Here is a 12,645-nt window from a genome sequence, read left to right on the forward strand (position 1 = left end):
GATTTTTATAAACTTTGTACTTTTTTTTAGTAATTTTTTAATAATTTCTAATATTTTTTAAAATTTTATTTGAAATACTATTTTTAAAATATTAGTTTTTAATTTTTTATATTTTCTATCACTTAAATAAATCATAATTTTATTGTTTTTATTTTATTTTATACTTTTTAACTATTTCAACAATTAATTTTACAAAATACTTTTAATTTAATAAATTGATTTTTAAGCTTTTAATATTAATTAATTTTTCAACTTCTAAAAAAAATTTCAACTAATTTTACCAGAGGAATAATTATTTTTAGGTAATTAAACATCAAAGTCATGATTCAGCCACAAAATTACATCATTTATCAATAATGTTATCACAAAATTTAGAGCAAATAACGTAGTTATTATTTATTTTTGAGGAGCAAGTGGCAAGGCTGGCGCGTGGCTTGTGATGCAACGGAGTCGCGTGGCAGACGCGTCGTTAACACGAAGCATGCAATTCTGAGCTGAAAAAAAGGCTTCTGCCCTCACTTTCTTCTGTTTCCTCTCTTAACTTCTCTTTTCACACCACTCACTTTCTCTCTCCTCTCCATGTCTTCTTCCTTACATCAAACGTAGAATTTTTTTTTCCTTTTCCCCTTTTTTTAATCTTAACCCAATTTTTACTCTCGCAAAGTGGTAAGCATATTTAGTTTATATTATTTTTTTGTTTTGTTGTTTCTCTTTCAATTCAATAAATTAGTCCTTGAGATCTTGCAATTGGGGCTTCCCTTTTAGCGGGTTGTCCAATCTTCTCCTTGTCAGATCGACCTTTATTGTTTACTTAACTGGGGAAAGTTTTTTATGATTTTTCTCGACAAAAGATGTTTTTTTTTGGTTGGGGATTTTGATTATTTGTTTGGTCTGTGTTCAGGTGTATTTGGGGAAGTTTGATTTGAAATGAACAAAGGACAGTCACCAGAGCCTCTTGATTTCTTCATCTGGACTGTTGAGGTTAATCATTTCATTCCATTAGTCAATTGATGTACTTATTTTTAATTATTATGTATATTTTCTAATAAAAAAAACTATGCCTTTTGAGTTGTGATCCCTTTTTATGTGATTTGTACTTTTAACATGTAATTAGTTTTTTTGCAACAGTTAGTTTAACTAAATTTGTTGGGTACATAACTTGAACTTTCTCCATGGTAGTCTGTTTTGTGATGTTAATTTGCTACTCTGATAACACAAATAAAAACTGAGATTAAACTTTGGAAACTGGAAAGTTGAACATAGTATTGTCTAATCAAGTGGGAAATTTTGTAATTATGTTGAAGTCCTTCTCAACTTGGAAATTATTGGCTAATCAAGCTCGTGCGTGCATTATTTCATTTAATTGTGAATCTCATCTCCTCCCTGTTGTTTTCACAATTTATCTGGTTTTTAAATTTTGTTTCCAATTCTTGCCAGATAACCTTTTTCAATTCTTCAGTTTGACACTCACAGTTTCTATGATCATTTTAAAGTGAGGGGTTTAACATTATTCTCTCAAGAAAATAATAGATTACACTGAATGCTTGCTCACTCCTTTGCGCAGCAGTCATAAGTGTAAATCTTCATTTGATGAGTTCTCACCGCTAAGCTATATGCATCTTTCTGTGATCATTGGGTTTTTAAACTCTGTTGTTGCAATTACGTTTTGGAAAAATAGCATCTGAAACTAGATTGCCGGTGTATTATTTGTCTTTATTATGCCCTTAGTCCCTGTTCCTCTATCAGTGATGTGGCAAGCTTATGATTTATCCTTGTTGTTAGTTACTCTGTTAAGTAGGTTATTAAGGTCATATATCTGAAGTGTAAACTAATGTAGATAAAGAGGTATCATATTGTTATTCTCCTTTGATGTGTGTGTCAAGCTCACAAGATAATGGTGTGATTCTACTCATGTATTGCGTATGTTTCTACTTATGTACTGAGTGTTTAATACATGCTTATTCAGCATTGTTATATAGGTCCGGACTCTACAATATAATTGATGCACTGTTATTAATGACTGATATAACTTTTCACATATTTTCTTTTAATTCATTTTATGTTTCTGTCTGTATGATGAGTTGTGCAAATTACATAAGAGGTATATACCCTTTTGGATTTGCTTCTTCTTTTTGGTGAGTATAACATGTGGGTGCTGTTATACAGACATATCATATAGGGCATCTCCATGGCAGAATCAAAATGTAACTGATAATTTAAACTTACAGCTGCATTCTTGCTTATCTTGTGTGTTTTATCAGGATGTTGGCTTGTGGCTGGAGACTATAAATCTTGGTAGTTACCGCCAAATTTTTAAAGAAAATGGTGTTAATGGAGAATACCTGGAAGGCATGTCCATGTTTACAACTGAACAAATCCTACGTTTTATAAGACGTTGCCACATGAAGTGGGGAGACTTCATCACATTGTGCAAGGAATTAAGACGGATTAAAGGTCTCTCTCTTCTTCCCCCCTTAAACAGTAAACAGACAAACACTTGTCAAAAAACTCATTTGAATTTTCATCTTTACCTAGGTGTTTTGTGCTCTTTCCATGGTTAGGTAAGGCATGATCATTGATGTTGTCACAATCAGTTTCGTGCTATTTGAACAATCTATAAGGAAACATGAATATACTAGAAGAAAGATTAAAGTAAAAGTTTAGTATTACTGTATTAGAGTGAGATATATCTAGAGTTTGATAACTTTCCTATAAGTTATTGGTACTGCTGTCATTTCATTACAGACAACCATTAAAGGCGTCTCATCATAGCACATAATTTTCTATATTGTGCAGTATCAAGACAATTTGTGAATTACATTTTCTAAAAAGTATTCCTTCCTCATATATGGGTTTTTAGACACTAAAAAAATTTGTGATTTTCAAATTTGATTTTCCATTTTTAATTGTTTTCAAATTAGTGTTCTCATAAGACATTTTTCTTTACCTAATGAAAAAATATCACTAGGTTGTGCAGTTTTCCTTTCTTATTTGATTCCTGTAGATATCATGAGTTTCTCTAAATATAAAGAATTTTCTATTTGGTCTCTCATTTAGAGGGACTAGATGAAAAATCTGTAATATAGTATTTAAGAAGGTTCAAATGGGAAAAAATAAAAAAGAGAGTTAAATTTATATGCATTGTCAGTTTTTCACACCAACATCTAATAGGAATATATCCCATGTCACATCATATCATTAATATGATGTAGTGGCATGGTAAATTCATATTGTATGCTTATGTAAAACCGTTTTATACTGATAATAAATATATAAATAAATCAAACTCAACAAAGGAGTCATTTGGTAACAGACATGTCCTATGGAGGACTCATTCAGAAAAAAAAAAATGAGAATCAAATTTGAAATTTGTGATTTTTTAAAGGACCAAAAACTTAATTAAACCCTTGTATTATTATGTAGGCTGGAGTCATCCAGAACTTGATTGTCAAGACGTCCATTCCTAAACATGTGATATGTTTAAATATAAGGAGACATGAAATGTGCATATGCTTCTTCTGTTTGTTGTGTTGTGACTTTTATTGCAAGATGATATTGTTGTGACAAAAAAAAAGAGGGGGAAGGGAGGGGTGTTTACCCCCAGTAAAGTTGTTAAAAAAAATGGCTTTATCTGTTACATGCTCCTAACTTGTGAATGCTATATTGATGTCTGTAGTGGCTTGTCTGAAAGGGGAGCAGAAGGTGCGACGGCCATGGTGGGCACCGGCTTGCCTATCTACAGTGTTCTTAAAGGTTGCAAAATCCAACAGACAATCAAGAGTTGTTTCCTTGAAGCTGGAACCATGATAATACAATAAGTTAAAGCTCTGCATATGTGTACCAGTGTACGTATAGCAAATTTCTTTTTGCCTAGAAAACAAAAGATAGGAAAACTTTTTCTAGCCCCCCTTTTTTTATTTTATTTTTCTTTTGATTCCAAAACCTAGTTGTTTCTTCTCCTCTGGAGAACTGAACTGTTATGCAGTAGAAGGTCCTTGTGCACTAATTTCCGGTGCTGTGTAATTATGTATTCTCTTGTATTATTTGTGAACGAAAATACGATATATGCTGTTTCTCTTCAAGTTATTTGTGCACTAATTATCTTTTTCTTCTTCTTATCATTTGTTCTACATACTAATTGTGGAGTACTGGAGTGCAACTAACTACTAGTATTGTATATTTTCATTAGTTAATTTCTTTATACTAGTTAAATTTTCTCAATATTAAAAATTGGAGTTACAAGTATTATATAAAATTAAATTTGTTTATACAATATCACATTTACGATGCATTTTTCATAAATTTGTCATCCTGAAACTGAAATTTTGGGCTATGATATCAAATGACGAGCTTATTATATGTACTATCAAACTATCGTAGTATTTACCTCTCATTAGTGAGTGGTGACTGGCTACTACGGCACTACCTCATGGCTCATAGGCATCATTATCCTCTTGAACCGTAACCCAGAGTCAGACGAAATTGGCTTCCTTTATTAATTTCAAACTTTTGCATTTATTAGTTCTTGGGTTATAATAAACGAACGCAGAGACTTTTATAAAAAAATAGTCATGACTATTAAAAAAGAAATAAATTACATGTATTAATTTTTTAATGGTAATTGCTTTTAGGGTAATGAATAGTACTACTATAAGGGCAAATACTCATAAGAAATTAGGACCCCTTCCAACAATTGTAGTTCCAGCCATGACAAATGCTGCTGTAAAATAAAGTCATGACAAATGCTAATAATGCGCTTCTTTAACACTTTTTTAAAACACATTTTTTTAATTGTTAGTTACAATTTATTAAAAAATACAAATTTTTGTACAAGTTAAAATTTATTAATAATGCTGTAGTTCCCTAAGTGGTTTTCACACAATTTTATATTTTTTAAAATAAATTTTAACTAACAATAAAGAATTTATAAGTGAGTTAGAACCATCATTTCTATTCATATATGCAATGCAACACCCACTGAAAATGAATGTTTTATGCATAAGAATTAAGCAGTAAATTTTGCTTATTCAGTCTTTTAAAAATGGTTAAAATTAAGTCATATATAACCTTTTAACTGGAGAATATATTTTCCGTATGAAATATGAATGATTCAAACACTCTAATGTGCGCTTATATTTATTTTAAATGTAAAAATAATAAGATAATCATATATTTTATAAATTATTTGTCATTTAACCTGTCTTTTTATTGTCTTTGAATAATTTTATTCTAGTAAGAGGCATTTTAGCATCTTTATAATTTCAAATTTACATGAACACAAGTGCCTAAAAAAAAAGAATACCCGTTAGCAAAAAAATGAAGACGTTACGAGTGAATATTTTATTACAGTTAAAAAAGGGAAATTCAATGTTTGGTTCTTTGTCTTTCTTTTCCCTCTCACGATTCAAATGGCGAAAACCCCATAAACCCTAAAATCTGGCGGTACCGAGTGATCATCATCATCATGTTTTCTTGCGGAACGAAGAAGAGCAATGTTCGCTCTCGCAGAGAGCAAGGTCGCGATTCCACGGTGGTAGATTCTCCGGTCACTCCTGCTCGAACCTCTTTCCACGATAACGCCGTTCCCAATCGCCCGACCACCGGCACTCCCGTTCCTTGGGCTCCCCGCTTATCCGTTCTTGCCAGGTATTCATTCATTCATTTCGCTTCTTCACCAAAATCTGCATCGAAATTCGCGTTCTGCTTCCAACTGTTTTTCCGTTTTGATTGCGTAGGGTTCCTCAGGTCAACAGAACTGGAAAAGGCGACGACACAGATCCTACCAAACCTGTTTTCGTCGGCGAGTTTCCGCAAGTGGTTCGTGATGAGCAGAGCATTTTGCTACACAATCGAATTCCTGGTGAGAACTGTTTGATTTCTCTCTCAATTGCGTTAGTTAGCACGTGTGTTAATTCCTTCAGATTCGAAGTAAATTAAGCTTGAAGTGTTTGAGATTATGATGTATTGCAATGCAGCTGAAGATCGCGTGTGTGGTGGAATTGACAAGAGCACATCCCTTGCTTGGATTATTTGTGGGAACAGGGTCTACCTATGGTGTTATTTGTCGCCCGCATCCTCCGTGAAATGTGCTGTCCTCGAGATTCCTTTGAATGATGCTGATGTTGGCAGAAATCATGCTGGTAGTTGGTTGCTTTGTGTTGTTAATTGTGATGCCACGTCTGTGGGAACGAATAAAGTTGCAAAACAGTGCAACTCTGCTGCTGTGGTTTTGTGCAATTGTCGGACTCGGGCTGTTATATACTGGCCGGACATCTATTCTCAGTTGCATGCTCCGGTCACTAGTCTTGTGTCTTCTGACGAGCTGGAGGCTGTTTTGACTCCTGATAGGAAAGCGTCCTTCAACAGGCAGCGGCGACAAAGTAAGCTGGGAAGTAGTTTGAGTGGATTGCACACATTTAACTCTATGATTGCTTCTGCTGATCCCAGTTGTAAGTTTGTATGTGTTGCCCTTGCGTGCAGCTCGAGTGATGAACTTTGGCAGTTTAAATGCACTCCTACTGGCATTCATCGAAGGAAAGTATATGAAAATATTATGCATTTCCCACTCCAACAGGGTGAATCAGGTCAAATTGTGAGCAATATTGGGTACCCTAGATCTCTGATGTGGCATTTTCCTCATTATTCTATCCAGGAATCAAGTCGGCAATTCTTGGTATTGACAGACCATGAGATACAGTGTTTCAGAGTAGAGTTTGGTTCTGATATACCTATTTCAAAGCTTTGGTCTCAGGCAATTGTTGGAACAGATGCTGAGGTCGGCATTAAGAAGGATCTGGCTGGTCAAAAGAGAATCTGGCCTCTTGATATGCAAGTAGATGATCATGGTAAAGTCATTACCATTCTTGTTGCAACCTTTTGCAATGACCGGATTAGCAGTTCAAGCTACATGCAGTATTCTCTCCTGATCATGCAATATAAATCAGGGATGGGTTTAGAGACTACAAATGACAGGGTTTTGGAGAAAAAAGCCCCTATTGAGGTGATAATGCCAAAAGCTAGAGTTGAAGACGAAGACTTCTTGTTTTCCATGAGGCTTCGGATAGGGGGCAAGCCTTCAGGATCTGCAGTCATAATATCTGGGGATGGAACAGCAACTGTCTCCCATTATTATAGAAACTCTACACAACTCTATCAGTTTGATTTACCCTATGATGCTGGGAAAGTGCTAGATGCTTCTATCCTTCCTTCTGCAGATGATTATGAAGAAGGTGCATGGGTTGTATTAACAGAGAAAGCAGGAATATGGGCAATACCAGAGAAAGCTGTCATACTTGGAGGAGTGGAACCACCTGAGAGAAGCTTATCTCGTAAAGGCAGTTCAAATGAAAGATCTGCACAAGAAGAGATAAGAAATCTTACATTTGCAGGTAATTTTGCTCCTAGAAGGGCTAGCTCTGAAGCATGGAGTGCTGGAGACAAACAGAGGATGGTTTTGAGTGGGATTGCACGTCGAACTGCACTAGATGAAGAATCAGAAGCTTTATTGAATAATCTTTTCAATGAATTTTTAACATCTGGCCAAATTGACAGGTCTCTTGAAAAGCTAGAAACTTCTGGTTCATTTGAAAGGGATGGGGAAACCAATGTTTTTGTTCGGATGAGCAAATCAATTATAGACACCTTAGCTAAACATTGGACAACAACCAGAGGTGTAGAGATTTTGGCCATGGCTGTTGTTTCAACCCAACTCTTAGAAAAGCAACAGAAACATAAAAAGTTCCTTCACTTTCTTGCCTTATCCAAATGCCACGAGGAGCTGTGTTCTAAGCAGAGTATGAAATTGTAGTCTATTCACCAAAAGTTCATCTGTTTTAGTTTGATCTTCAAACAAAAATTTCTTTTGCAGTATTTCCTAATCCAACTAACTTGTTTGATTATGTTTAAATTGGTCATTAGTTTTTACATAATGTGGGTAAGTGATGTCTGTATGAGCTTAATTTATCTGCCAACCTGCTTCTATAAAATAAAATAAATCAGATATAAACATAATTTTTAGGATGACTTCATACAAAGTATATCACAAGTAACAGTGGAGAGTGGTTTTTCACTGATAGTTTTCTTGACTTTTATAAATTGGGTAAAATGAATATGAATATAATCTCAATTATCATCCATCTGCTCCTTTGCCTCGGCAATCGGCATGTATGAAAAAGTCAAAGGAAGGAGGTTTATTCTGTGACTAAATGAATTGAGGCTTAATTATCCTATTTCTTCCCCATAGCCCCATATGTGAGTTTTAAAATAATGTAAACTTAATTATGGATGGAAGGAGTGAATGAAATCCTAAAGCACATGGATTCTTAATTCTTTATGTCATTTGACTTGTTAGGGTGGGATTGTATGTGAAGGCATGTTTGATTTATGATTTTGTTAATGGTCATGTTTTCCCAGCCAATTTTTTTAATTGATTAAATAGATTAAGGTTGTAAAATAAATAATTATAGTTTCAGGTAAAAATGCAAGTTAAAACAGATCATAGGGAACGGCAAATGGACATTGCATGACTAAATGATGCTTTTTTCAATTGCCAGGACATGCATTGCAAATTATTTTGGAGCATGGTGAAAAGTTATCTGCAATGATTCAGCTGAGGGAACTGCAAAATCTGATTAGCCAAAATCGATCAACTAATGTTGACTCCTCAAATTCTAGCTTGGATATTCAGACGTCAGGTGCTCTTTGGGACATGATACAATTAGTTGGTGAGAGAGCTCGTCGGAATACTGTCCTTTTGATGGATAGAGATAATGCTGAAGTGTTCTACAGTAAGGTTTCAGATCTTGAAGATCTCTTTTACTGCTTAGATGCAGAGTTAGAATATGTTATAAGACCAGAGCATCCATTAGGAATCCAGATTCAGAGGGCATGCAAACTCTCTACTGCATGTGTTACCATAATTAGGACATGCTTCAACTATAAAAATGAGAACCGATTATGGTATCCACCACCTGAAGGTTTAACACCTTGGTATTGCAAACCTGTTGTACGGACTGGTATTTGGAGTGTTGCTTCTGTCCTGCTTCACTTGTTAAATGAAATATCTGGACTTGATAAAACAGCAAAATTAGATCTGTACAATCATTTAGAAGCCCTAGCTGAAGTTCTACTTGAGGCATATTCTGGTGCTGTTACAGCTAAAAATGAGTGTGGAGAAGAACACAAAGGTCTGTTAAATGAATATTGGGAGAGGCGAGATAGCCTTCTTGAATCTCTCTATCAAAAAGTTAAAGAATTTGAAGATACTCGCAAGGTTATTATTCTATCTTGCTTGTCCTTTCAATCCTGGTGTGGGACAGATATACATTGTTCAATTGGTCTTCTGTGCAGGATTCGATTGAAGGAGCTGGAGAGCAGAATGAAGAGGCCTTAATGAAGGTTACTTCACATCTGTTATCAATTGCTAAACGACATGGATGCTACAAAGTTATGTGGACAATTTGTTGTGATGTGAATGACTCAGAATTACTGAGAAATATTATGGTATGACTGATTTTATTCTTTGTTGTGCACTTATGTTGCTTTTGTTCCCTTTTTTCTAGGCATTTACAAATTGCAATGATGATTTTCTTAGCATATCAAGTATCAACCCAAATATTCTGTTACTGATTGGGCTTTAGGATTGAATAGAAGTCCACTGAGAAGAAATATTTGCACTCCTAAAACTGAAGTCCATAAGGAAGCAATAGTAACAGTTATATTCGGACCTAGAGCTAGAGCTAGGATACACAATATCCCTTAAATGAATAAAGATCTATTAATTAAGAACCAACAACAAACCTCACAGTACTACCAAATTTGTGGAGCTCCACATATTCCTTCTTTCAATTTAAGCATTTATATATTATTGGAGAGAACTTCCAAAGAAAGATTGTGCAAACAAATGCTAATCGGGTATACGAATTTTTTTAACCACGTTCTTGACCGTTGCATGAGCACAATGCAATACCAATTATTTTTTATGAATTTTCAAAGCACAAGACATACTCATAAAAGTGCTTTATTTTGGACACAGCACCTGAAATGAGTTACTAGTAATAGTCTAAATAAGTGGTTTACAATTACATCGTTGACACCTCCCAATGTTGAATAAAACCTTGGCCTTCCACACAAAATTGGTTATCGAAAAATGATAATTTATGATTTCTATTTGGTATTATTTAATCATAAGGATTCTATATGTACTATGTGTTGCCATTTTTCTAGAAATGTATTCTTGCTTATGTCTCAATGGTTTGTGTGCAGCATGAAAGCCTGGGACCTAATGGGGGATTTAGTTACTATGTCTTTAAGAAACTCCATGAAAGCAGACAATTTTCTCAACTTTTAAGGTTAGGGGAAGAATTTCCTGATGAGCTATCCATTTTCCTGAGGGAGCATCCAGATCTTCTTTGGCTTCATGATTTGTTCCTTCATCAATTTTCCTCTGCTTCAGAAACACTTCATGCATTGGCTCTCTTACAAAACATGCAATCTACTTCTGTTGCTGAAGAGGAAGGAGAACAGGAGTATATGAAGATGAAACTAAAATTGACTGACAGAAAAAATCTTTTATTTCTCTCTAAGGTTGCTGCCTTTGCAGGTATGGCCCTGTGTGTTTTTCATGTGTTATGGAAATTACTTCCTTTCTCTTCAGTCTATTATATATTCCTTTAGATGGCTTCCTTCCTCTAACTTGTGAGATTTTGAACTCATTTATGTTGACTTTCCAGCAAATTGGAGTTAAATTCTGGCTGGCACTCTACTTTTAGTGTTCTGCTATCTTATAACATGCTGGTTTTTTGGTTTTATGATATATCAATTACCAACTCAACCTAATGGCTGCAGCTTTTTGTCGCACTTTGACTTATTGTTGGGAATCGGTGAATATCTGGATTCTTAGAAATCTTTAATTTGTGTTAGAGTATATTAAAAATCTCTAATAATATCTTGATTATATATTTGAATTATTTTGAGTATCTTAGGATTACTTCCTATTTTTCCTTATTATCCCATGATTTATTTCCTTATTTACATAATTACATGTAACCAAGCATTATATCTTGTCTACATTTGGTTGTGGTCTTCAAATCATTGGATAAAGATTGGTGTTTATATTCTGATTTCTCTCTCTCTTTTTATCTATATGTACTGTTTCAATTGGACACTGGTTGTTTATTTAGTTAAATATCTACATTTTTCTTTGGATGAATAGATACCTAATAAATTGCATTTGCAATAAATAAAAAGTATTACCTTTTTTTGTTCAACAGCTGGTAACGAAGCTGGTACTCAAGTCAAGGTGGACCGCATTGAGGCTGATTTGAAGATTCTAAAATTACAGGTAAATTACAGTTGTTGTAGAAAGTTAATTTACTCATGAAATTTAAGAGGAAGTATAAAAGGTTTTAGTTTTAGAGGGAGGGAAAATAAGAGGAGCTTGCTGAAGGATTTGGCATGCTATTAAATTGTAAATTCTATACACATTTGGCAATCAAATTGACTGACTTGTGGCATTGAGTGTTATGTGACTGTTTGACAGTAAAATTAATAATTTAATATTTGCTTTGTTTCATGAGAACTTGTTTAACCTTGCACTGGCAAATAAGCTTTGTTGCACCCTTTTAGGAGTCCGCTTTATCCTTTCTTATTTAGATGCTTTACATGCAGGAGGAAGTAATGAAACGTCATCCTTCCATTGAAGATCAGCTGCTTCATCCTGAAGACTTGATTAAATTGTGCCTGGAAGGTGAAGATCGAGAACTCTCGTTGTGGGCGTTTGACGTGTTTGCATGGACTAGTTCCCTGTTTCGGAAGATCCACAGAAAACTTTTGGAGGATTGTTGGAAGAAAGCTGCTAGTCAGGACGATTGGAGTAAATTCCATGATTCATACATAGCTGAAGGATGGAGTGACCAGGAAATCCTGCAAAACTTAAAAAATACTATACTTTTCCAGGCTTCAAGTAGGTGTTATGGACCTCAAAGTGAAACATTTGAAGAAGGGTTTGGCCAAGTATTTTCCTTGAGACAAGAAAACATGGAGACTTCTATTTTGGGGGATATGGGTAGTTCAGTTGAAACAATATTGATGCAGCACAAGGATTTTCCAGTTGCAGGCAAACTTATGCTAATGGCAATCATGCTAGGCAGCGAGCATAGTAGTGACATCAGAATTGAAGAAGGACCTTCCCCAATGGAATAGCGTGGCTAAGGATCATTCCTAACCGTAATCCAAGTTGGTATAGGTTTTGTACAACATGAATTGTGGAATATGCAGTTGGTAGTGTTCGCTCCTCTCTTCCATGCATTGCATTCACAACATAACCCTGGATGATATTGGTAAATGGTGTTGGATAGAAGATATGCAGCAAGCACAAACACGCAAATATTAATAGAGAAATGCTTGTTGTATACGAATTTGGCACACCATTCCGGAAACCTTATTTGCCAAAAGAAAAAGGTTGTGATTAATATATATATTTTAATCCAAAACAAAAAGAGCAGTGTAAGAATGGGGCAAGTAAAATGCCTTGCAGATACCATTGTTGATATTGAAACCAAAATTAATTACATCATGTCAGTATAAATAACATCAAATAATAATGTTTAGTCTAAAAATAAACGTTGATAAAGTTTTGTTAAAAGA

General features: G+C 34.6%; 2 protein-coding genes across 4 annotated transcripts; both read left to right on the forward strand.

Annotated features, from left to right (window-relative positions):
• The first annotated feature begins 442 nt into the window (after positions 1-442).
• Positions 443-4,082, forward strand: LOC100499990 (uncharacterized). 3 transcript variants are annotated; one of them, XM_006574283.4, is made up of 4 exons: positions 443-666; positions 902-981; positions 2,262-2,454; positions 3,677-4,082. In XM_006574283.4, the coding sequence occupies exons 2-4, from the start codon at positions 928-930 to the stop codon at positions 3,805-3,807; spliced, it is 378 nt and encodes a 125-aa protein (XP_006574346.1). In that variant the 5' UTR covers positions 443-666; positions 902-927; the 3' UTR covers positions 3,808-4,082.
• Positions 4,083-5,332: 1,250 nt separating this feature from the next.
• LOC100793167 (nuclear pore complex protein NUP133) lies at positions 5,333-12,491 on the forward strand. Its single transcript, XM_003519612.5, has 8 exons — positions 5,333-5,646; positions 5,736-5,860; positions 5,976-7,793; positions 8,553-9,271; positions 9,349-9,501; positions 10,264-10,600; positions 11,271-11,341; positions 11,668-12,491. The coding sequence occupies exons 1-8, from the start codon at positions 5,465-5,467 to the stop codon at positions 12,199-12,201; spliced, it is 3,939 nt and encodes a 1,312-aa protein (XP_003519660.1). The 5' UTR covers positions 5,333-5,464; the 3' UTR covers positions 12,202-12,491.
• Positions 12,492-12,645: the final 154 nt, after the last annotated feature.

Source organism: Glycine max, chromosome 2, assembly GCF_000004515.6.
Source record: "Glycine max cultivar Williams 82 chromosome 2, Glycine_max_v4.0, whole genome shotgun sequence".
Taxonomy (NCBI): Eukaryota; Viridiplantae; Streptophyta; class Magnoliopsida; order Fabales; family Fabaceae; genus Glycine; species Glycine max.